The 26,800-nt window shown below is 46.6% G+C and overlaps 1 protein-coding gene across 6 annotated transcripts in view; it reads right to left on the bottom strand.

The window, feature by feature from the left end:
* LOC139052726 (solute carrier family 53 member 1) overlaps positions 1–26,800 on the bottom strand; it is a 376,292-nt gene that overhangs the window by 279,508 nt on the left and 69,984 nt on the right. For all 6 annotated transcript variants that reach the window (XR_011510032.1, XM_070529770.1, XM_070529769.1 and 3 more), the window contains exon 4: positions 24,476–24,768. Coding sequence is in view for 5 of the 6 variants with exons in the window: in XM_070529770.1 (XP_070385871.1) it covers positions 24,476–24,768 (293 nt within the window). In the remaining variant the exon portion in view is untranslated. The remainder of the gene's footprint in view (positions 1–24,475; positions 24,769–26,800) is intronic.

Raw genomic sequence — 26,800 nt, 5'->3', positions numbered from 1 at the left:
GACGTCACTCGTGGTGACAAGTGGCTGAGAATTATTCATGGCAACACCTGTTATTTGTGTAATATATTGCTTGAATAGACAGGTTAAAGCTTAGAGAAATAACAAAACACTAACCGAATTTCTGCATGTTTTTGTTTTACTTCGCACCGCAGCAAGAGAGACGTACTTCCGTTTTGTCTGCTTGTTCCCTCGTCGTGCAGTCGCGTGTGCAGACACCGAAACTATGTCATTTTCTATGGTGTTCCAGCGTGCAATCATGCTCTGATTCGCTTGTCTTCCTCAGTATTTGTGTAGCACTGACTTATACCGCTAGCCAGGTGCTCTCGTGCACAGCGTGCAAAATTGTACGCTGCGCAAAATGAGAATCAACAGTTCGCGTGCGACGTCGTCAGCAGAAGTCCACCACGCCGCAAAAAAGCAAGGAGAAAAAAATGAAGGCGAGGCCCATGACGTGTGCGACACGCAATCCTCGAGTTCTGGTATAGGAGAACGCAAGGAAGGGGAGAACGCAGGGAAGGAATTTCACTTGCGGAGGCTTGACAGGGCAAGTGAAGAGAGTCTCACTTGGCAGTGGAGCTTGCCTCCTAAAATCATGGGCTTGCGGCACTGAACTATTTCTATCTCGGCTATTATTTCGCCAATTTGAAAATTTTTTGCTGCAGAACGCTCCCTAGAGGACACGTAACAACTTCCAGCATATAACCAAAATTTACCATGGGGCCTTTAAGCCTGCAAATTTCCCAAGTTTATCACCCCACCTAGTTCTCTACCCTCCTCGACTGTACTTCCTTTCCCTTGGCACCCATTCTGTAACTCTAATGGTCCACCAGTTATCTACCCTACGCATTACATGGCCTGCCCAGCTCCAGTATTTTTCTCTTATTGTCAACAAGAATATCGGCTACGCCTGTTTACTCTCCGATCCACATTGCACTCTTTCTTCCCGTCTCTTAACGCACAGTCTAACATTTTTTGTTCCATTGCTCTTTGCGCAATCCTTCGCTTGTTCTTGAGCTTCTTTGTTAACTTCCAAATTTCTGTCATGTTAGCACAGGTAGAATGCAATGACTGTACACTTTTCTTTTCAACGAGCGTGCTAAGCTCCCAGTCGGAATTTGGTAATGCCTGTCGTATGTGCTCCAACCAATTTTTATTATTCTGCGAGTTTCCTTCTCATGATCAGGGTCCCCTGTGCGTAACTGACCTAGATAAGTGTACCCCTGCCCAGACTTTAGAAGCTGACTGGCAATCCTTAATTCTTGTTCGCTTGCCAGGCTATTGAACATTATCTTTGTCTTCTCCGTATTAATCTTCAACCGCACTCTTACACTTTTCAGTTAAGGTCCTCGATCATTAGTAGTAATTTGTTCACTATCATCATCATCAGCCTATTTATGCCCACTGCAGGACGCAGGCCTCTCCCTGCGATCTCCAATTACCCCTGTCCTGCGCCAACAGATTCCAACTAGCACCTGCAAATTTCCGAATTTCTTCCACCACCTTATCTTCCGACGTCTTCTACTGTGCTTCCCTTCTCTTGGTACCCATTCTGTCATCCGAATAATCTAACGGTTATATAATCAGTGCATTACATGAACTGCCCAGCGCCATTTTTTCTCTTAATGTCTATTAGAATATCGTCTATACCCGTTTGCTCTCTGATCCAAACCGCTCTCTTTCTGTCTCTTAAAGTTATGCCTAGCATTCTCCATTCCATTGCTCTTTGCGCAGTCCTTAACTTGTTCTCAAGCTTCTTTGTCAGTCTCCAAGTCTCTGCTCTATATGTCAGCACCAGTAAAATGCACTAATTGCATACTTTTCTTTTCAATGATAATGGTAAGCTCCAAGTCAGGAGCTCACGATGTCTGCGTTTGCGATCCAACCCATTTTTATTCTTCTGTGCATTTCCTTCGCATGGTCAGGGTTCCCTGTGATTAGTTGACCTACGTAAACGTACTCCTTCACAGACTCTAGAGGCTGACTTGCGTTCTTGAACTCTTGTTCCCTTGCCCGGTTATTTATCATTATCTTTGTCTTTTGCATATTAATCTTCAGCCCCACTCTTACACTCTCTCTGTTAAGGTCCTCAATCATTTGTTGTAACTTGTCCGCAGTGTTCCTGAATAGAACAATGTCATCGGCAAACCGAAGGTTGCTGAAGTATTTGCCTAAACCTTCCCAGTTTAATAGCTTGAATACTTCTTCCAAGCACGCAGTGAATGGCATTGGAGAGATTGTGTCTCCTTGTCTGACCCCCTTCTTTATTTGTATCTTCCTACTTTTCTTGTGTAGAATTAAGGTCCACAGTGTTTCTGAAAAGGACAATGTCATCTGCAAAGCCAAGGTTGCTGCGATATTCGCCACTGATCCTCATTCGTAAGCCTTCCCAGTCTAATAGCTTGAATACTTCTATGCATGCAGTGAATAGCGTTGGAGATTGCGTCTCCTTGCCTAACCCCTTTCTTGAAAGGTTTCTCGTGGGGAACCAAGGTAGCTGTGGAATCTGAATACTTACAAAGACATTCATGTATGCCTCCTGCACTCCTTGGTTATGCAATGCCTCTATGACTGCTGGTATCTCAAATAAATGAAATGCCTTTTCATAATCTATGAAAGCCAGATAGAGGGGTTAATTGTACTCTGCAGATTTCGCAATTACCTGACTGATGACATGGATGTGATCCATTGTAGAATATACCTTCCTAAAGCCAGCCTGTTCTCTTGGTTGATTGAAGTGCTGCCCCGACTCTACTGGAAACTTTAGAACACTTTATACAATACTGAAAGCAAGCTAATGGGCCTATAATTCATTTGTTTAGTGTCCCCCTTCCTACGGATTAATATAATGTTGGCATTCTTCCAACTCTCTGTACAATTGAAGTTATGAGGCACTGAGTATAAAGGGCCGCAAGCTTTTCAAACATATCTCCTCCATCTTTGATTAAATTGACTCTTCTTCCATCTTCTCTTGCCACTTTTCCCCAGGTCATGTCTTGCAAGGCCCTTATAACTTCACCGTAGCTATAGAAGGAGCCTCTGTATCTTGTTCATCATTACTTTGAATGAAAGCAGCATGGCTGCTCTCAGCACTGTACGGGACAGTATACAATTCTGCTTTTACAACATGATTGGAATTGCTGATGATATTACCCTACTTATCTTTCAGTGCATACATCTTGCCTTGTTCTATGCAATGTTTTCTTCTCACTTATTTCATGCTGCTGCCAATTTTTCCCCCTTCCTCAAACTTTCCCACGTTATAATTTCGAAAATCCCTTACTTCCTTCTTGTTGAACAGTTTTGACCAGTGAATTATACCTTATCTCTTGAGTTGCACGCTTTCATGCTTTGCCATTTTTTTATTAGTCTTTTGTTACTTGGGAGAGTTTACCTGCTGGTTGCCTTGGTGCATTACCCCCGACTTCGATTGGTGCTTCTGAAATCAAGCGTGTTATGGGTTCATTACCTCTATATTAACTTCATTTTGTTGTTCTAAAGCTACATATTTGTTGAGGCATTAGGGGGTGTCGTAATCGTCGGTGAATTTTTTATCTGGCAGAACGCTGGTCCAGGAGCCGCACATATTCCTCGAAAAGCTTTGCCTAAGCCTTTGTACTGTTTCTGTATATGACGCCCGAGGGCAGGTGGGTGCCTTTGAAGTGCCTCGGGTTCACACATCGGCCGATAACAAGCAGTGGCAGCCTTTGGCTTCCTGTCGCATTGACTGCAAAAACAACAGACAACCTTTTTTTGTTGTTGTTTTTAGAATGCTTGCCGTCAGTGCACTTTTCACCCTTGAATGACAGCGTTCTACTGGGCAGATGTCTATAAAATAGTCCCAGCTTGTCTATGTTGTTGAAAACGTCTTCCATGGCGCAGTTGGCTAGAGTTTCGGCAGCGGGCCATTCTACTTCTACGGTACTTTTATGGTCTGCATGTACTGCCTGTCCACACACCACCCTCACAATTATGTTGTGGTGCACTTTAAACGTTGCTAGCCAACTGTTGCTGTGAGAAATATTCTTGTAGTTCAGGCGGCTAGCAAATATTTCTGTCTTTTTGGCAAGTAGGGGGCCGCTGGTAAGTTCTGCGCTCTTGCTTTTCTCCGCCCCACCATCAAGGCCTCTTCAACCTCGAAAGAAGCTGTCCCCTCAAGTGAAATCTCTTGATGTTCGATGCAGCACTGCTCCTTAGCTTTTCCCATGGTTTCCATGTGCCGTAAACTGTTGTCAAAGGCAGACCCCAAGAATGCACAACGGCGGTCTTCATTGTTTCAGCTTCAATGCAACAAAGAATGTCCAACTTTTCCTTCAAGCTGAGTATGCGATTCTTTTTGTGCATTCGGTTTTGACATGGTTCCTATTCTTCAGATGAAACCTGGCAAAATATTCAGTCGATGCTAAACCACTATGAACGACACCACAACTATCCCAGGACGAAGTCACATGCGCGATGAAAAATCCAGTCGAAGCTGAACCACCACAAATGACACCACCATGATGACACAGGTGCAATGAGCGGCATTCGACCAGCTCAATCCGATGGCACTTGGTACTTCCGAGTACCGATTAATTGTGGTTTCTGTGTTTTCTTTTTCAAAAGCAAAAATACACATTTGGGACACAACGTACTGTTCGCCAAACTGCAACTTAATGAAAATGGTGCGTGCTAACTGGTACGCATTCTACGAGCCACTACACTGTAAGCGTATCATATGAGGCCAATAAACACTGACACCAAGGACAACATAGGGGAAATTACTTGTGTTTAATAAATTAAAATAAACAAACGGATTAATGGAAATTAAAGTGGATGAAGAAACAACTTGCCACAGGTGGGAACCGAACCCACAACCTTCGCATCTCGCATGCGGTGCTCTACCAATTGAGCTACCGTGGTGCTGTTTCCTCATCCACTTTTCTTGGGTATTTATGTGTCTTGTAGAACCCGGGAGCGTTAGTCAGCACCACCACTCACAGACCTTGGCGGCGGACATGGAACATCCTTTTTGCCGCAGGCATCACGAGAACGTGATCTTTTTGGGTGAAGGCAACTGCTCACATGCGCGAAATGCAAAGGTTGTGGGTTCGGTTCCCACCTGCGGCAAGTTGTTTTTTCATCCACTCTAATTTCCATTAATTCATCATTTGTTTATTTTCATTTATTAAGCACAAGTATTTTCCCCTATGATGTCCTTGGTGTCAGTGTTTGTTGGCTTCATATGATACGACTACTAAAAATCGGGCCCCTTGGTTAACCCCCCTCCTCCTCGTTTATTACACTGTAAGTGGTAAGTCAATATAGTGGGTTCATTGGGGGCTTGTACAGGAAACGCTAGCAACTACATTTTAATCCTAACTACGTCGTAGGTGTACACGTATTAACGAGGCTTTACTGCTGTAAAATTTCACCACATATGTGACCATATAGTGGTTCGGACAGCTGCAGTCTCTCTTGTATGTTTAGAGCTGTGCACACCACTGAGCAAATACTGCAGCAAAGGCCTATAGCCAATAGAAGTAATAGATATAACGAAACAATTTTCACATCAGTTTAAACTTTGTTATAAAGAGGTTTGAGTGTATATGTTTGCCACATATCCTCCGAAGAATATGGCGATTCACTGAGAACTTCGCATGATGCATGCATTATCTGTCTGCTCCACGTCAGTCTGTGACACGCCCGTGAGACAAGAGCAGTTTCAGTTTCTTTTTCACCAAGCTTTATTCTGCGGCTCTTTCATAACAATATATGATGTAGTTTGTGGGGATCAAGGTGCCTCTCCATTCCCCAGCTTGCGCGTTATGCTTAGCTTGATCTCCGGGAGCAGCCGCCGTAACGGCAACATGGCGGACGCGGCTAGTGCACCAAAGCTAACTTCCTGCGCTAACCATGCTTCTCTCTCCCCGGCTCAAATCATCGCGCGAGCAAGTCTCCCCGGGACGCACCCTGATTGGCCTCCCAAGTGGCGGCCCCCGGGTGCCTTCTCTACCCGAGCTCTCTTCTGCTGAGTGGTTCATCGCCGCGGCAGATGCTCACAGGCCCACAACGGGTTCGCTACATGATACCTTTGCTCCAGACTTCTCATTCTCGCGCTTGGTGGACCGCTTACTGGTTAGCCCTAGCACAGCGGGCACGTGTAGTCGATCGTTCTTGCGGCAAGCTTTTGCCCGTAAGTGCTGTGACTGTCACACACTGTGCTGTATCTCAGGTGAATAAACCGGCGTTTGTTGGCAATCTGGCTCTGCAGCCTTCTCTGTGCTGTGTCGGAGAGTCAACAAACCCTGCCTTAGCATATTTGTGCACTGCGGAGTGGAGGAACGTCATGCCCTTTTCTGACCATCGGTCGTAGGGTGTGCCTTGTGCAAGCCCATCTCCACAAGGTCCACATTCTATAAATAGATGTAATTTTTTAGACATACTGCAATTACCTTTCAGTGATTTTAGCAGGGTGGTACATAATGGTATTTTAAAAAAATGGCGCATACATGAACATGTAGTAGATACAGGTTATGCAATAGACATGATATATACAAGTTATCAAGGGCACAAGAAATATCGAAAACAATAAAAGCATCAATGTTTACATAATGGGAGGGGTGCGTTTAGGAGTACTTAACACCTTTTTTCAGAGGAACTAATGGCGACAAAATACAAGTAGCTACAGTTCACTTTATCACAATGGAATTAGTAAGTTCGTGTTCTAACTGCGAGGAAAACAACAACGAGGGTGCTGAAACAATTGCGTTAGTTTATTCCAGTCAACTATGGTGTGAGGAAAGAATGAATACTTAAGGCAATCACTGCACATGCACTTTTTCTAGTTCTTAATATTAAACTTAGTAAAAGGATCCCATATGATTGCGGGGTAATCTAAGAGTGATAAATAAAATTGATTTGTGCACTAAAAGCCAGAGAGAAGAAGCTGAAAGCTTGAGAGCACACCGAAGAAAAAACAACGTTTATAATTTGAATTTGCTGTTACGTATATTTGTTACGTGCTTGTTCCAGCTCAGATCATTCTACATATAAAGCCCCAGGTAGTTGTAATTAGTTACTTCAGAAAGAAATACATCTTTTGCGTGATACTTAAAGGGACACTAAAGTGAACAACGATTTCTTCTGCATCAGTAAATTACAGTCGTTGTGTCGTGAACTTCTCTTGTCCTTTGTGTTTTTGACTGGTTTTTTCGTTCAAGTAAATTACCGTTCTACAACACCAAGAACACCACTCTTGCAACGACAAGACGTTTGGTAAGCCAGAAAAAGTGCAAGAACGAAATACGGGTGGCGACGCCTACTTACGTTCCCACACCTGGGGGCTGTGACGTCTTGGATTTTGATGGCATCTTCTAGGGCCTACTAATTATATATAATGGTACAGATTGACTACATTGTGTTCTAAAGGAACCAAATATGAAACATGGCAAGTTTCGGGAACCTTTATTCAGCCGATGTGGCACAAATGCGAAAACATACTTTGGGATCCCTGACGCCACGCTGACGTACCGGCGCTGGGGTTTTGGCGCGAAATACAAATACTGATACTTGAACCTTCGTTCTCTCATCTAATAACCAAACTATTTTTTTGAAACGACTGCCTGCAGGGTTCTCAAACAATGCTTCATTAGTCTGAACTGATTCATTGTTTCGCTTTAGTGTCCCTTTAAAATTCAAAGGAACTTTTTTATCAATAATCTTGAAGAAGGCAGTTTTATTAAAGTTAATAACCACTTGCCATTCTTCACATCAGGAATCTACCTTATGAAATGCCTGATTCAATAGCAACTGATCAGATGTACTATCAACTTCAGAGTATAAAATACAATCATCTGCATAAAGCTTGACCTTAACAGGAATTTGTGTCACAATACCATTATTAAACAAAAGAAACAACAAAGGACTAAGTACTGAGCCCCTGGAAACACCAGAATCAACCTTCACAAATTTTGAACAACAATCGCAAAAAGAAACAAATTTGTTCTCTTTTAGTTAGGTATAAAGATAGCCAACCCACCAACATGTTGTTAAGTACCTTGTCTAACTGGAAGAGTAATTTTTTGTTTGAGACTTTATCAAACGCTTTAGATAAATCCATCAAAATAGCATCTATTTGTTTGCCATGGTTAATGGATCTCGCAAAATCATGTATGGTTTCAACAAGCTGTGTGCAGGCTGAAAAACCTTTTCTGAATCCGTGCTGATACCTAGTCAGGAAGCTGTGTTCATCATGAAATTCAAGGATATGATTGTGTACTATATGTTCCATTATCTTGCAAGATGTCAAAGTTAATGAAATTGGTCGATAGTTTGCAACATGGTTTTGCTTACATTTTTATGCATTGGCTTAATTCTGGCAGTTACGCTATCATGTGGATGTTCACCCTCGTGTAATGATTTACGAAATAAAGCACGCCCATGCACATGTTTTTAAATATGCATTAGGGATGCCATCAGGCCAAGGTAATTTTCTCGCACCAAGTTTTGGTAACATGTTTACAGTATTTACTTGATTCTAGCACACCCTCAATTGTAACACTCACCTGTTTCCATGACCAAAAAGAAAGGAAGGAAAAAAAAAAATAAACCGCTATCGATTGTAACGCACACATCATTCTTTCATACAGAAATACAACTTTCATTTGGATAAACAGATTTACTCCCAATGCAGTAAAGTTGCAATATATTAAAAAAGTCGCAGTTTCGCCAGAAAGGTGAAGCAACGATTACGATAACAAATTAGTAGACAGCTATACGAAAAGTAAGGATAGTAGTTTTATCAGCCATATAAACTATTTTTTGTATATTCACTCACTAACTAAATTAACAAGCGTGGTGTCACATGTGCCCAAACAAACATGAACACATCTCACGCAATTACCGTGGAAACTAAAAATGCTGGAGTGAGAAAGTGGGGCAGCAGGAGCGAGCGAACTAATTTTTGTGCAGCCGCTCGCTTCAATGCGAATTAAGCGACGAGAACACAGCATGATGAGCTTAGATGCGTAGATTCTGTCTTCATCGCAGATCGCTTACAAGATAGGGGCTGCGTAGCCGCGCCATACATAGCAGCTGCCAGTGTAGAATGCCTCTCCTGTTTGCACCAGTTCCACACGCAAGTTTTGGGAACTCCGAATGCCCTTGATGTGGCCAGATTTCCGTCAGAATTGGCACACGTGATCACTTTCCTTTTAAGTGCAGCATGAAGTCGACACATCCTTGCAGTCAGCACTTCCAAGCTGATACAGCAAAGGGAACAGGAAGATACGAAAGACGGGCGGTGCACTAACCTAAGCACATGTATTGCAGAACATGGAGGAAGCTACGGCAGCTAGGCTCAAAGCGGGTGGGAGGCGACCATTTTGAAATGCCGATGGCGATATGGTAACGCAGATTTATGGTTGTACTCGATTCTAACGTGCCCGCAATTTTTGGAGCAGCTTTATCGGAAAAAAAGTGCACGTTATATTCGAGTAAATGTAGTAATATGCCACTCTCTGAGATAACAACATTTGACATAGGAGGTGTGGCGGCCTCACGGGCGCACAGTGGCAGCCAGACACCCTTTTCCCTTTTGACTCGATAAAATATCGCGGAGTGTGCAGGAAAGGGAAGTGGTGCGAGGGTGTGCAACCGAGCCGTAGAGGTGGACGATCACAAAATAAAGACAGTTGTTGCTTGTTCTTCAGGGATTCATCACTTGTTTCTTTCTGCTGATTTCCAGCCGCGCTCGTGTCCCGCACAACATTGGTGACCCGGACGAGCAGCAAATGCTATGGACACACCTCAAGGCATCGAAATTCCGACACTCTCCGGCGTCGACATCAAACTGCCTCCGTTTTGGACTGCGGACACTGCACAGTGGTTCATTCAGGTAGAATCACAATTCGCTGCATGGCGCATCACAGCAGATTCCACGAAATACCATTATGTGGTGAGCAGTCTGCCCCTATCAACTGCTAGCAAAATTTGAGACCTGCTGCTCTCCCCACCAGCAGACAACGTTTACGAAACATTGAAGACAACACTCATTCACAGAATCACGCCCCCCGAAACCTAACAGCTACAACAGCTTCTCCATGAAGCCAACCTCGGCGACGGGATGCCAAGCCAGCTGCTGCGTCATATGCAGCAATTTTTGGGCAGCAAAGTGGATGGTCTTGACAGCCTACTGCTCCGAGAAATATTTCTACAGAAAATCCCCCCGAACGTCAGGATGGTCATGACTGCCTCAAATGAGAATGATCTATCCAAGCTGGCCAAGTTTGCCGACAAGCTCATGGCGGTAGCTCCCACGTCTGAAGCCGCCACAAGAGAACCGTCTCCACATAAGCAGCTTGAAGAGATGAAAAACGAAATCTTGTGTGTTTCGTAGATTCCGTGGCCGCCCTCCATAACGCGTCACAGTCAACCAGTCAGTGTGCTCCGCAGTTGCCTATGAAACGCCAAAAACTATGTTGGTACCATCGCAAGTTCGGCAATGCTGCACGCAAATGCGTACCACCCTGCGAGCTCTTGGGAAACGCCCCGGGCAGGCGTTGAGGACAACCAGCATTTCTGCCATGCAAGAACGTCGCTCATCAGTCTTTTTCCTAACCGACCGCAACAGCGGTTTCCGCTTCCTCCACGACACAGGCGCCAAAGTGAGTGTACTTCCAGCATCGCCGGCGGATCAAAAGCGCCCAAACACATCTCCTTTGCAAGCAGTCAACAACATGGCCATCGCCACGTATGGAAACTGCTCCCTAACAGTCTGTCTGGGCCTGCAGAGAACGCTATAATGGATTTTCACAGTAGCTGACGTGAAATTTGCCATTCTCGAGGTGGATCTTCTGCGCCACGTCCGACTGTTAGTCAACGTGTGTAGTCGTCAATGCAGCCAAGAGTGAACTCGGCGTGCCTGAGTTATCATTTCTGGGCCACATCATTTTGAGCTAGAGAGTACGGCCACACCCATCTAAAGTGCAGGTCATACAAGATTTTCCACTGCCAACCACGAAGCGCCAAATGCATGAATTTCTTGGATTGCTAAACTTCTACCGCAGCTTTGTGCCTAAATGCACCCATATCACACAATTGCTTCATGGACTGCTCATGGCAACGCAAGGATCTTCGAATGACCTGCCTTGGTGCGAAGAAGCAAAAAGGGCTTTCAACCAAAGCGAGCAGGCCTTGGCAAATGCGGCTCTCCTGGCATACCACTGGCCAGGAATTCCCCAGTGTTTAATGGTCGATGCCTCAGACATAGCCATCGGCGCCGTGTTGCAACAGCTGAGTGACAGCACATGGCACCCAACTGCATTCTTCTCGAGGAAGCTGACACCTACTGAGCACCGCTACAGCACCTTCGGGCACGAACTGCTGGCCATCTACTCGAGTATGCGTAACTTCCACCATTTCCTGGAAGGCGTCGAGTTTTTAGTTTTAACCGACCATAGCCGCTGAAATATGCTCTCCGCTCTATGCGTTCAGACGGTGGCATGCACACGGCCCGTGAACTTCGGCAACTGGCATACATCTCCTAGTTCATGACAAACATCCACCACGTAAAAGGGAGCGACAATGTCGTCAACACGCCAGAAGGGGTTAACTTCGATGCACTGGCAGCAGCCCAAAGAGACGACAAAGAGATAAAAACCCTCCTTACGACAAAAAAGGCTCTCAAGCTACGGTGGATGCAGATTCCGAGATCAGGCGACCAGATTTGCTGCGACACCTTCACGGGCAACCCACGCCCCTTCGTGCCTGCCAATCTATGTCGCCGCATTTTCCTTTCTATTCACAAGCTATCACATCCTGGAATCAAAGCTACGCAAAAGTTGCTCACAGCAAGGTTCATCTGGCCAGGTATCAACCGTGATGTGCGTTGCTGGGCAAGAGGATGCATACCGTGTCAGCATGCCAAAATTCGACATACAGTAAAACCTCGTTAATTCGAAGTCCGTCGGACCGCGGAAAATCATCGAATTAACCGGGTTTTCGTATTATCAAAAATGGACGAAAACCGAGAAATAAACGTATGAAACGTGGCTGTATCAACATTGCACCTTTATTTCACCTGAAAAACGGTCCCTTGAAGTAGTCATCGATGCGTGACTGCTTGGCGCAATAAATAGCCGCACCGTAGGCTGCGTCCTCCAGTCTGCCTACAGTGCGCAGCAATTCACTGTTACCGCCACTACACTCCACAAAACTGCACACAACGTTGAACGACTCAACCACTGCAGCTAAAGCTGGTGCTCGGGCAGGCTCAACATCGCCTTCCCCTTCGTTGGAAGGTCCGCTGTCACATATTTCTCCTTCCAAGTGGGCATAAGACGTTTGGACCTCAAGTTCCGCACTCAAATATTCCGCAAAGATCAATCCGTTGCTCTCGTCGCCATTTTCTTCGTCGAAGTCGGTCATGCGCGAACACATTGACTCTCCATCATCCAGTGTACAGTTGGCATCAGATGCATCCTCGGAAGTGTCATCTTGTTGCTTGGAAAAACCGGCGTGCATAAAGCAACGCCTGATCATATCTCCCTCTACCTGCTTTCAGGCGTACACGATTAGGCAAATGGCACCCAGCAGGTCCATGGAATATTATTTGCCGTTATTATAGCACAACAAGATCGTTTTGAGCAAATGGCAGCGATAAATCTTCCTCGCTTGCAGAATAACGCCTTGGTCCATAGGCTGCAATACAGCTGTAACATTTGGCGGCAGGAAGACCAGCCTAACTGCTGTCAAGTTCTGGATGTCGGCATGGGCTGGGCAGTTGTCAACAACAAAAACAACTTTGCGTCCCGCGGCAGCAAACTTACAGTCAAGGTGCCTCACATACTCCTCGAACAGCGCTGCCGTCATCCAAGCCTTTTTGTTACTTCTGTACAGCACGTTATCCTTAGGAGGAAGTCGTGCATTCTTGAAGCGCCGAGGCTTCTCCACTTTTCCGATGATCAGCAGCGGGAATTTGTGACTACCGAACATATTCGCACCAAACAGAACGGTTATTCTGTCCTTGGGTTGTTTTTTTCCCGTGACTACTGCATCCTTTGGGGCAAACGTCTTCGTTAGCAGCATTTTATAAAACAATGCAGCCTCGTCGATGTTGTAAACAACGCCCTCGGCGTACTGCTGAAGCAGCGTGTAGGGGTTGGAGGACGGGACGTCGGGATGAAAACCACAAACTTGGGAGGGATTTATTCTACATTATGTACAAGGAGGTGAGCGACGAGTAACATTCGTACAGACATTACGGGCCGGCAGCAACTCGGACGCTGCGGCCCGCGGCAAGAAGTTCGAGAGAGGTGAATCAGGGAATCAGGGCATGTCCCAGAATCCTCAGGTCTCTCTGGAAGGCTTCTTATAAACCCTTCGAGCACTGCAAGTCACGTCATGTTTGACCAATGGGAGAGTCCACTCCGATGACGCCACTTTCAGCCAATGGTAGGCGCCCGTGTCGTGGTGTCACACCTGGCGGCTTGCTGCGGTCTTGCCTCGCAGACTGGCAATGCACTTCGAACGAGGAGAAGGGGAGGGCTGCACCTGCTTCATTGTCGGATGCCCACCTGCTAATCCCGGCGGCGCACGAACTTGTTGGCACGTAAACTTGTTGCCTTAAACTTGTTTGCTCGGCCGCTTCTCTGGAATGCGCTTCCTGCTTCTGCATTCCTCAATTAGCTGTGCTGCCATCCGATGTGGTCTGGGGAACTCGAAGTAGCCTCAGGAAACGGCGCCATATCTAACAGCTCGTCCTCGCCCCGGTAGTTCTGAATGGCCGGTGAACTCAATTCGCTGGCCATGAGGAACGCTGAAAGAAGCTGCAGGGTACTGGGGTCGAGCCACGTTTGACAACCCTCGGGATCCTGGGCCCTGGAGAACATACGTCAAACAAACCAAATAACACAGCGCTGCCCCACGTGTAAGCGCAGGCTCTTCACCCCTGACTCGCCAGGCTATTTCTGAGTCAAAATCAACCCTGATCTTTTATTTCCCCAATTTTGACAAAACAGTTCCAACCACCCTTCCAAACAGCTATCCATTTCTCCTCGATTGCCGACAAGACCAGAGTACTATTGTTGTTGCAAAACAAAAGGGTCGTTGACGATGCAAACAACAAATGAAAACAGCCGAACATAACTTAAGTGGCCTAACCACACGAACAGCATGTTTCCAATCTATCGTAGTGGCGTACTTATCGCACGTATTGGTGCCACTGATCAATCTGGTCAACCTCACAAGTACGTAATCACAAGTGCACCAGCCTTGTGGTCACTAAACAGAACGCGTACTTGCATTGTAGGCAAACTCTTCATTACGCTTACTCACGTTTCTTCCTTTAGTCCCTCTAGGACACGTGACTTAAACGAACAATTAAACTTGCGGGACTTAGACACTCCGCAGAACCCTTAAACTAATGCGTCTTTTAATAACTCGTTCCACGCGTACTTATAATAGAAGTCAGAATACGGCTGCCCTCAACACACGAGCAACCCAGTCCTAAATCTGCTTCCTTCCGTCCACACAGGACACGCGCTAATGGAACTAAGAACGCTTCTCCGTGCAAATCATGCACTCACTGAAAATCTATGCGCTTAACCTTAGAAAATTCAAAAACGCTTAACAAGAAAGAAGGTTAAATAACACACGCGCGCGTTACGATAGGCCTCTCAACGATAACCTTGACCCTCAGGTTACTCACACATACACAAAAAAAAACTATCTACTTATTAATGAGCATTTCGCGAGACTACTGGTTTACTTAAAACGCATCTTTCAAATCTCGGAGCTTCTCAAACGAAAACACAAACAAAGCTCATACGTTTACATATTGAAAGAAATCTCAGTCTCAAATCGCGAAAACTTTCCGATGCTCAAAAATAAAAACAACACACTTCATTTCTACGGAAGGGCTCTTGGCCTCCCGTTTCAAACGTTTTTGACTGACTCATACTTTTGAGTCGAACCCGGGGTGGGCGTGGTCTGAAAGCTACTCTGGCTGCCGGGGAACAACAAAAGGACTGACTAACTATCAGCTCCCCCAAGACGTTACGGTCTCCTGCCAATTTGCGTCCCCGCGCCCCGCTTTCAACACGAACTCGATTGACCACGTCGCTACTCCCCACCTGGTCTCGTCCTGCCACCTTGCGTTTCTTCGAACTGCACGCTGAGCTATAAAAAGAACTACGGAACGACGAGGAGCTTAACAGCCTCGTGCCCTCTGTCCGCGTCCGTGCAGAACATTCTTCGCGGTCCCCCTTTGACCGGTGGCTCGAACGTTCTGGATGCGTCAACATCGTCCTAGACGACCGCACCTTTTTCCTCGCGCCCTGCCCTTTCGGGTTTCTCGCCAACTTTGGCGGCGCTACAAAAGTTACCGTCTTTCGGTCTTTACCGCGCTTCTTTTTACGGCGCTTTCTCTTTGCACTCGCTTTCATGTCGCCTCGTGCCTCGTGCTGACCGGTACACATTTCGTCGGCCCGGATCGGTCTCTTACCCGCACAGTCTGAGTGATTTACATTTAAATCTACACTCTCTTTGCCTCGACTGGCGGACAGCTCAACCGACTCTGGCACAATGCAGCAGGCTTTACTCGAGTAAGACAACTCGCACTCTTGCGAACTGCCCTCTACTACATTGCCCAGCTCACGCTGTGAATCGGCACACAGCCCGTCGGTATCGATCGCTGTCTCACGCGCACAGTCCGAATGATTAATAACGGAATCATCCCTATCTAGGCTATCTAGACTGGCGGAGAGCCGCACCGATCCCTGAACAATGCAGTTGTTCTCTCGTGAGCTACGGAGCTCGCCACCCCGAGAACTACTCTCAACTGCATCGCTCAGCTCGCACTTCACTTCTGCACGCACATCTGGCTCTACATGGGTGCTCGCGTCTGTCGCGTCAACAGTACCCTTTTCCTCGCTAGCAACCTCGCTAACCTTACCAGCGACGCACACGCTCGGTAACTGTGCCAATTTGTTCGCAGCTGGCCTAGCTGTCTCTACAGTCATCTGTTGGCACAGCACCTCGTCGCTCTCACTACGGCCTTTAACGGCCTCTGTTGCCACTAAGGCATCGTTAGCAGCTAGCCTTTTCCCTTCACTTATCAATCGGCAGCCAATCTCACAGGCACTACTCTTTTCGTCGGCTTCTGGCGAAAATCTGCTAGATGCTTCCTCATTCTTTCGCTCTACTATCTACAGAATTCTCAGACAGCCGTTGTCTCTGTGCCATTAACTGATCACAATACTGTATTTCTTTGATCAGTGCTGCCTTCTCTCTCTCATACCTTTCCTCTCGCTCACGTTCGCGTTCATTCTCACGTCCGTGACGCTCACACCTAAGAGTAAGTTCTTGAAGCTCCTGCTTCCGTTCATTCTCGCGTTCTTCACGCTGACGCTCACTCCTAAGCTCACGACGCTCTCGCAAACGTACACGACGCTCTCGCTCCCGTGGCTCCTGTATTACCTCCCAAGCAAGTTCAATGCTTTTTTCATCATTGCCACTATCTTGAATCGCCTTTATGATAGCTGGCGTTTTCATCCGTTCGTCCGCCTCAACTCCCAAATCGTCGCACACCAACAACAAGTCTAACCTCGTCAACCTTCTAAGATCCATGGCAGCTGCCCCGACAGGTGGTTAAAACTGTTTTCCTTAATTAATTTGTGCAAACACACAATGCATCAAACTCCCGATTCCCAGAACTATCAAAATTGAACACACAACCTTTGAGTCTGGCGAATCATAAGGAAAAAAACCACGCGCTCACTTACGGTTGCAGCACCCTGCCATCCGGTTCATTTGTCCGCTGTTCCCGGTTCCTTCCGGACTCCCTGGGTCGAAGGCTCGCTCCTTCTTCGATACTCCCAGTCTCTTCGGACCTCTTTCGACGAAGGCTCTCTCTTTTTCGCTCTTCCCGGTTCCTTAGGATCTCTCTCGACGAAGGTTTATCCGTAGCGCTGCCACCAGCTGATGCATTCGGAGGCGATCCTACCGCTGCCAACCAGATGTAGGGGTTGGAGGACGGGACTCCGGGATGAAAACCCCAAACTTGGGAGGGATTTATTCTACATTATGTACAAGGAGGTGAGCGACGAGTAACATTCGTACAGACATTACGGGCCGGCAGCAACTCGGACGCTGCGGCCCGCGGCAAGAAGTTCGAGAGAGGTGAATCAGGGAATCAGGGCATGTCCCAGAATCCTCAGGTCTCTCTGGAAGGCTTCTTATAAACCCTTCGAGCACTGCAAGTCACGTCATGTTTGACCAATGGGAGAGTCCACTCCGATGACGCCACTTTCAGCCAATGGTAGGCGCCCGTGTCGTGGTGTCACACCTGGCGGCTTGCTGCGGTCTTGCCTCGCAGACTGGCAATGCACTTCGAACGAGGAGAAGGGGAGGGCTGCACCTGCTTCATTGTCGGATGCCCACCTGCTAATCCCGGCGGCGCACGAACTTGTTGGCACGTAAACTTGTTGCCTTAAACTTGTTTGCTCGGCAGCTTCTCTGGAATGCGCTTCCTGCTTCTGCATTCCTCAATTAGCTGTGCTGCCATCCGATGTGGTCTGGGGAACTCGAAGTAGCCTCAGGAAACGGCGCCATATCTAACAAGCGGAGCTATGTGCTCTTTTTCCAACTCTCGACAACATTTGGGTCGATGCTCCCGCTTTCACCGCACACTGTCATGAATGTGAGGTTATCGCGGTCTTTAAATCTGGACAACCAGCCGTTGCTGCACTTAAATGCTTCATGGCCCATCCACAGTGCAAGCTCATCGGCCTTGTTGCGCAGCAGCGTGCCGTTCACAGGCAGGTGTGCTGCATTTGCATGCTGAAGCCACTTTATCAAGGCGCCTTCAACGTCCGGATACGCAGGAAAACGAATCCTTGTCCACTTCGTCAAATGCGTCTTCCCGTAGGCCTCGAGGATCTATTTTATTCTTCAATATTGTCGAAAGGGTCGATAAAGGCACCTTGTGCTTTTCCGCCAGCTGTGTTTTGGAGCTCGTCCATTTTTTAGCCTCCTCAATTAGGCACACTTTCTGGCAGAGAGTCAGAGTTCTGTACTTTGGCATTTTCTTAACACCAACACTGCGCACGTGGTCAAGAATAACTAGCAGAGCACAGAACACATCTGGTCGCGGCACCGAACAATCAAAACACTGCGAGCAATGCCTTCCACAAGCTAGACAAAGAAACAACGGAAACGGAACCAGAAAAATTTAGACTTAGCGGCACCTGGTTGTTGCTTCGTCAACTAAAGCTAGCCTCCAAAACCAGCTGTAGCACTGTGCAGATCGCTGAGGCATACCAAAGCACTGGAAACAGGATGGATGGATGATTGAGGCTCAACCCTTTGAATCGGGCGGCGGCGCGCGCCACCTAGCACAGAAAGTTGATTTAAAGTGCCGCCTGGCTGCCACTCCGGCAACTATACTGGCCTCAGAGACTGGCACACTAAATTTTTTGTTGCAGATCATGGAGGCACGGAAAAGTCACGGAGGCCATGGTTTAAACTGACGTATTATCCAGATTTGGGCACGCTGGCTGTTCAAATTATCCAGCAAAATTTGCATGCAAACTGTTGGGACCGCCGAAAACCTTCGAATTACCTGGGATTTCGAATAAACCAAGTTCGAATTAACGAGGTTTTACTGTACTGTGCCCCGACTGGCAACGTTCACACCTCCAGACGCGCATTCGGGCCACATACACCGCGACATTGTCGGACCTCTGCCGCCTTGCCAAGAGAATGCCTATTTACTGACGTGCACCGACAGATTCACGCGCTTCGCGGAGGCCATACCTATAGCGGATATCACTGCTGACACGGTTGCCCGTGCCATCTTGCACTAATGAGTTGCTCGTTTCGGTGCACCATCTATAATAACAATGGACCGTGGAAGGCAGTTCGAATCACCACTTTTCGCCAGCATTACGCATTTGATTGGTGCTTCTCGCATCAGAACAACCGCCTACCACCCGATTAGCAACGGCATGGTGGAGCGTTTCCACCGCCAGCTCAAGTCTACGCTCACCGCAACAGAAGAGCACAGCTGGATGGAGGCACTATTACTCATCCTCTTGGGAGTCCGGACAGTTGTCAAGACAGACATTGGCTACAGCGCGGCCGAACTGGTCTACGGAACGACATTGCGCCTTCCAGGAGAATTCTTCACGGGCAGCCCGCAAGACGGTTGTACAGCCACCACAGCCTATGCACTTAGGCTACGAGACATAATGGAAAACCTTCGCACTACGCCACCACTATGGGCAGCGCCACGTGCGGTTTACGTACCATCAGAACTCGCTTCGTGCACACACGTGTTTGTGCGCCAGGACGCAGTTCATCGACCACTCCAACCACCGTACAACGGGCCATTCTGAGTGCTGTGTCGAGGTTAGAAGCAGTTCACTATCGACGTGCGCAGTCGTCACAAAGTGGTATCACTCGATCAGCTGAAGCCAGCGCACATTGAAGAAGCAGACACCGTTTTACATTCACCGTCATCTCTGACACCACCCTCCAAGGCTCTACTCATCCAAACACGCCAAGTCACAAGGACACGCAGTGGACAAGTCTCCAAGGCGCCCCCGTCACATGGACTTGTGAACAATTTAAATCGTCCTATGAACGTTCGCTAACTCACTAGGAGGGGAAGTGATGTGACAGCCTCACGGTCGCACAGCAGCAGCCAGACATCCTTTCCCCTTTTGACTCAATAAAATATTGGCGCGAAGTGTGCGGGAAAGGGAAGTGGTGCTAGGGTGTGCAACTGAGCCGTAGAGGCTGGACGAATAGAAAAATAAAGTCAGTTGTTGCTTGTTCTTCCGGGACGCATCACTCGCTTTTTTCTGCCGATTTCCAGCCGCGCTCGCAGCGATATGGTAACGCAGATTTATGGTTGTACTCAATTCTAACGTGCCCGCAATTTTTGGACCAGCTTCATCGGAAAAAAAAGTGCGCGCTATATTCGAGTAAATGTAGTAATATGCCACTCTCTGAAACAACATCTGACATAGGGGGAAAGGAGACACTGAGAGTTGGCAGGATACCACTGTCTCTTGTGTAAACAAATTTAAAGTACTCATTAAAATGTTTGCTATGAACTTTGGATCACTGATTTCTTTACCATTATCATAAATACCTATACATAATATTACCAATATCATAATGGAACAATCTTTAGAATGTAATCTAAACTATTTTTTGAATGTTTGGAAATGGTGACAACTCTCACCGTTCCCACATATCTAAGATGCTTGCCGGCTCTTCTACTACGTGTTGCTGCCTTGCGAGGCAAACGCAAACCACGCTAACTGAGCCGTTGCGTTAGTGGCGACTATCTCTGTGCTGATACAGTCCTCGCTCAAGCATGTTCTACAAGAATGGAATCAACTGCAGTTGATGAGCTACCGAGCAAGCAAGAAAAAAAAAAGCAGAAAAAGTCTTCTTTGGCGGTGCTACACAGGAGTCTTGTCGTCGACAACTCTGTGCAGGTCATGCGAAAGTTTCTTCAAGTGCCGATTGAAACAACCAGGACTCTTCAAAATCACATAAAACAGCCCCCTTTGTTCATGGATGAGTACAAAAAGATGCCGCCGCAAACATGCTGTAGAAGAGTCAACCAACACTGGATGATATACTTCAACAGAGAAAGCAGTCCTTGTCTCAGAAAACTTCATTGGAGAATGGCAGAGATCTTCAGCCTTACAGCTTTGTAGAAAACCGGGGATCCAAAGCACTCGTGAAAACAGCTGTACCAGGCTACAGACTGCCATCTCTAACAAAATCGCTGCCCATGCTCGTCCTGTGCCTGCACAATGACACAAGCGCAAAGGTACAATATGAGCTGAAAGCCATATACAAGGGAGCTCCAAGCAGCTCACATGGAACCCAGCCGAGACACAGCCACGTCAGAGAGAACTTCATGCGCTCTGGTGGCACAGTGTATGAGATGCTTCTGGCGATCTAGTGATGAACAAGGAGAAGACACAGTTGGCATCTACCCTTGAGAGAGAAGCTACAGACCATGCAGAAAAGCCTCTTCTGGACAGGGGCAAGGATACCTGCGAGTGGTGGCAGTCCATTGGCCACTTCAAGTACCTGGATTTAAGCACACTCGCCCAGACGTACTTGGCCATCCTTGCCATCTCAGCTCCAAGTGAAAGGGTCTTTCCTACTGGCAGAAGTGTTGCCATAGCGCATAGAGAGCACTTTCTGAACAAGTTGTGCAGTTAATTTTCCTGCATGGTATTTGTAATGAGTGCATTACCTGAGTGCATTACCTGTAATGAATGTCTTTTAAACCTGCTTCAGCCTAGTAAAATGTAGTTTCATTATTTATTTGAAGGGATAATAGAAGCTATTGTTACCTCTTGTATCGCAACTTTTAGAGCGCAGCTGGTAGGTGCCCATTCCTGCATTGAGCGTCGGCGTGGCTCATCGGTGTAACCAAGTGAACATGAAGCACAGCAAGAAATGAAAGAAGGTGGAAGCGGAGAGACCACAAGGTGGAAAGCGGAGGAGAAGAGGAAGGCAAAACGGTGAGGAGAAAAGCAGGAGGCTGTGATAGGGAAGACAGCATGACGAGGAAACTGGAGGAAGCCTCCCTGAAGCACCACCAGATGGCACTCACGTCCATGCATCTGTGGGGCCGGCCGTCCAGGAGAAAGAAAAAGAAAAACAGAAAGTTCATATTCGTGTAAAACGTTCGCTGGAAGTGTTTACCAGTAAATATTATCATTGCATAAGCTGCAGTTGCAAGAAAGCGGCAACTGTGTGGCCGGTCAATATATAGTGCCGTGCGTCATGGCTCTACCAGTTGGTGCAGTAATTGGTGCAATGGCTCAATATATTGCGAAATGAAAACATATATAGAGCTGCGCTCAAATTTCGCATTGGGGTGTATCGTAATTGTCAGTGAATTTTGACTACTACAGACATATTCAATTACACAGCTGAAGACAGTTTTTTTAGCATTAGTATTTACATTAAATTCCTATACGAAGAATTTAACATTCACACACCCTTAGTTAGATGCTCTCCACAATTCGTTGGTTGTTCGGTGAGCACGACGGCGGCGTGGCAATTGACCCCATTTTGCAGTGTGAAGGCAGAGCTGTCAAGTTGCTGCAACGCAAGGCTTGGCAAAGTAGGCTTACTGACTTTTGGCAACAAATGTGTTTTGCGGGCCATTTCCTTGTCTTCTCTGCATCCTTCTTGCAGCATCAAAATTCCTGCGAAAGCAAACTTTTTTGCTTTCCCCGGCAATTTCGTTATTGCGGGTTGCAGCCGTATAAGGATGACCCAAATTTTGACATCCTACAGCGCACCATTTGATAAATTCAACTTTACTTCCACAACCACGTGCTAATTCAACCATGAAGTAAAGCAGAAAATGCAAAAATTTTTCTTTGATACATCGCTCAGAACCATTAAGCAGCTTCATGTGCTGCCAACTCCATCCCCAATGACTGCACTGACGAGAGCGACGATTACGATTAGGTGAAGAGTGGCAGACAATGACTGTTGTAACGAAACCTGCGATCAATCAGCTATCGAAGTGCAGTCGACCTCTGTTCCCAGTTGCCAGGGAATAGAGTTTCGGTGCATGCACTGACTGCACCTTTGTCAATGTGTAGCGATGACAATGGTTGAAAGATGGGCTAACCAGGTCAGAGGAAAGCGTATGTGTGTGCAGCAACGTACTGACAAGCTCTGTTACTAGCTTGTCAAATAAAGACACTTATTTTCTGGACAACCCGATATTTCAAACCCCTGATTATTCAGACTTTCAGGCAGTCCCTGTTGATTGTATAAAGCCTTGTCCTTTAAAGGGGCCTTGAACCACTTTTTTTCGATGTGGAGAAAGGAATTTTAAGTGAAAATAGGCTATTTCTGAAATACTTTGACGCAAAAAGTATTTCAATGCATTCAGCAGAAGCGGAGTTATTGGCAATCAAACTCTGCCTCCGCTGTGCTCCCGTTCCTTCTCCTGCCTACAACGCTCCGCCTTCTAAGTGTCACCGTGGCACGCAGTTCAAATTTCATTTTGGATGTTAATGCAGACACCATGACTTGCGCCTTTTGTGCCTATGACAAGTTAAACATAAGCCAAATGCGGTTGTCCTCAGCAAGCCGCAGTCCGCTTTGCCAGTGGACTCATGACAGCATCCCACGACAGGCGCAGTATCTATGCCACGTAGCCGACCACAGCTTGCTATCGGCTAATAGCAGCCGTCTAAAAGAATGATGAAATAGTGCGTCTAGAAGAGAGTGAGGACAGGGCCTTCTGTTGAAAACAGCGTTTGAGAGAAATGCGACTTCGCGATCCGCTTGTGAGCTCCACGCACCGCATACAACAGCAAAACTTGGTTGAGATGTTCACAGCAGCGTATACTACTCGTGGACTAAGTTATTTCACCAAGCCGGAGGGGTGGTTCAGGGCTCCTTTAACCTTAGTTCATTGGCTGTTTCTAGCCATGTTCAAAGCCTGCAAAACAAACTTGGCAAGAGAAAAGCTTCATGTCTAGAAGCACCCAGTCAATCAGGATTTAGTACTTTGTTGCTAGCCATTTGATGGTTCTCTTAGCTTGGACAGTTTCTTAGCTGTGTAGTGGCATATCAATCAGCCTACAGCACCACTGAGAAAAAAAAATGATGCGTGCAGATCTGCAGGCGAATAGAGCCTGCTAGCGCACCTGGCCTGAGCATGCGCATCCACCTGTCACTCCATGGTACTGTCACTATCATCGCTCACCAGCTCCAAAAAAATTGTGGCTGCTGCAACTACCTCTCCACATGCACATGCAGTATACACTACACATGAACTTCAAAAGCTGGTGAACAGTCAAGCTGCAACCATCTAGTCTGCCTCATTCAGTATACATATCACAGGCCAACAAACACTGACACCAAGGACAACATAGGGGAAATTACTTGTGCTTAATAAATTAAATAAAGAAACAATAAATTAATGGAAATGAAAGTGGATGAAAAAACAACTTGCTGCAGGTGGGGAACGATTACACAACCTTCGCATTTCGCGTGCGATGCTCTACCAATGTTTTACCACTTTCATTTCCATTAATTCTTCGTTTCTTTATTTCATTTATTAAGCACAAGTAATTTCCCTCATGTTGCCCTTGGTGTCAGTGTTTGTTGGCTTCTTATGATATGACTAATAAAAATTAGGCCCCTCGGTTAACCCCCTTTCTTCTCGTTCATTCAGCATACAGCGACAGCAAGCACACACCGGCCTTTCTCACTCGTCAAGTTACTGAATGAACTTCTGTTGTTGGTCCAAATAATCAACAAGTCTGTCTTCTGCACTTTGTCTATAACATGTGCTGCATGTATGTGCAATTTTCAGGGTCTGAGAAACCGACAGGCAGGCAATTTGATTCTTAAAAATATTAAGGCATCATCATTCTTCCTTTTACAATGGCTTTCTCTGTTCAAAGCCAACAAAAACATGCCAGCTCACCTTGTCATGCTTCTTGAGGATCTTTCGGAAGCCGGTGAAGTTGAGGTTCTGGTAGTTCTGCAGGAGGATGAGGCTGAGGTAGAACTCGCTGAAGGCCAGCTTCAGGTCGTGAATCTTGCGTGTGTGGATCTTAACCTCCTGTGCTTGCCGATCAAAGGCCCGCATCAGACCCAGTCGACCCCCTCCTGCGGCAGCTACATTGCTACTCAGCCGGTGCGACTCCAGCTTGCTGATGTAGTTGTTCAGCTCGGACTTGAGGTTGCTGAACTTTCGCGTTGCCTCTGCTAGTTTTTCTGCACCAGTAAAAGCACAACAGCTTGCTTGAAAGGAAGAAAAGTCTCTTGGACCAGCAGAATCTTACCAACAAGGAAACACAGCATTACAGAGCTGGTGATTATACAAAAAGAACAATACACAGTGAGTTTATTTAATAGATACGAAACTGCATTTAATTGTGCACTGCTAGGAAACCTTTCAATAAACTTAAATTGACAGTTATGATCACAATGTCCGAGGGATGCTTAAAAATTAAATTAAAATTAATCCCAAAGCAATTCACTGGGTATGGCAGTAGATTTCAACCAAGCACCGTACATGAGCACTTTCCACCCCCATTGCCATAGTCAAGGCAGATGTGTGGGACACTGCCTGTTCACATTTACAGTCGAACCCACTTATAACAATATTCAAGTGCCACGAAAATTCCAATGTTATACCCGATAAATGTTATAACCAGACTGCATGAAAAAATCAAAATACGAGGATGGCAGAGCTGTTGTCAAAAAACTAATAGCGGGGAGGCCAGTGCCGCACCCCCCATCTTCCTCCATCTGGCTGCTGATTGTGTTGACTAACTGCTTAACTCTGCGTCCTGCACACACCGATAGCGTGCAACAAGCCGAGGCTGTCAGCATTCGAGTATGGCACTGCTATAACAAATGCAAAGTAGGGTCACGGGCAGAAAGTGACATGTGAGCTCCCGCTGAGGATTCGTTTTGGTGGCTTCAAGATGGGTCTTTAAAATATTTGAGAAGGTTGCCACGGCAGCCCCTTGGCTTGAGAAATCCAGAAGAAATGCTAGAGCGAAATCACCACGCGCATCTTGCCACATATTTCTCACCAGCTAGCACAAGAAAACCATACGTCTATCAGCTTTGCTTGCTTTACGCGAAGCTTGCTGAAATCCTTCTCCAAGGCATCCCGTGCTCCATGCAGTGCAGCAGAAGGTCTCCCATGAAAACGAAGCCCCGGAAGAACTGAATCATCTGCAGGGCCCCTGCGAGGACAATGTTGCTGCAGTCCGCCCTACCACGTCATCACCGCTGTGACTGTCGCTATCTGATGCAAGCACGCTCGCGATGATCGCCTCCTCGGTTAGAAGCAATTCATTTCCAATGCGCTTTTTTTTTTCACTGGCAACGTCGTGCATTGCCAACGATCAGCAGGCAAATCAGCAGTCTTCTGCTTCATCATCATCAGCCTGGCAACGCCCACTGCAGGGCAAAGGCCTCTCCCTTACTTCTACAACTACCCCGGTCATGTGCTAATTGTGGCCATGTTGTCCCTGCAAACTTCCTAATCTCATCTGCCCACTTAACTTTCTGCTGCCCCCTGCTATGCTTCCCTTCTCTTAGAATCCAGTCAATAACCCTTAATAACCATCGGTTATATTCCCTCCTGATTACATGCCCTGCCCGTGCCCATTTCTTTTTCTTGATTTCAACTAAGATATCATTACCTCACGTTTGTTCCCTCCCCCAATCTGCTTATTTCTTATCCCTTAACGTTGCACCCATCATCTAGCTCGTTGCGTATTCCTCAATTTAAGTAGAACCCTTTCGTAAGCCTCCAGCTTTCTGCCCCGTAGGTGAGTACTGGTAAAACACTGTTGTTATACACTCTTGTCTTAAAAGATAATGGCAACTTGCTGTTCATGATTCAAGAATGCCTGCCCAACACACCCCAGCCCATCTTTATTCTTCTGATTATTTCAGTCTCATGATCCGGATCCACAGTCACTACCTGCCCCAAGTAGATGTATTCCCTTACCACTTCGAGTGCCTCGCTACCTATCGTAAACTGCTGTTCTCTTCCGAGACTGTTAAACATTACTTTAGTTTTCTGCAGATTAATTTTTGGACCCACCCTTCTGCTTTGCCTCTCCAGGTCAGTGAGCATGAATTGCAATTGGCCCCCTGAGTTAGCAAGCAAGGCAATATCATCACCGAATTGCAAGTTACTAAAGCATTCTTCATTAACTCTTATCCCCAATTCTTCCCAATCCAGGTCTCTGAATACCTCCTGTAAACACGCTGCGAATAGCAT

Source organism: Dermacentor albipictus, unplaced genomic scaffold (genome assembly GCF_038994185.2).
Source record: "Dermacentor albipictus isolate Rhodes 1998 colony unplaced genomic scaffold, USDA_Dalb.pri_finalv2 scaffold_30, whole genome shotgun sequence".
NCBI classification, from domain to species: domain Eukaryota; kingdom Metazoa; phylum Arthropoda; class Arachnida; order Ixodida; family Ixodidae; genus Dermacentor; species Dermacentor albipictus.
The sequence above is the reverse complement of the archived record's forward strand: the minus strand, read 5'-3'. Positions and strand labels throughout refer to the sequence as shown.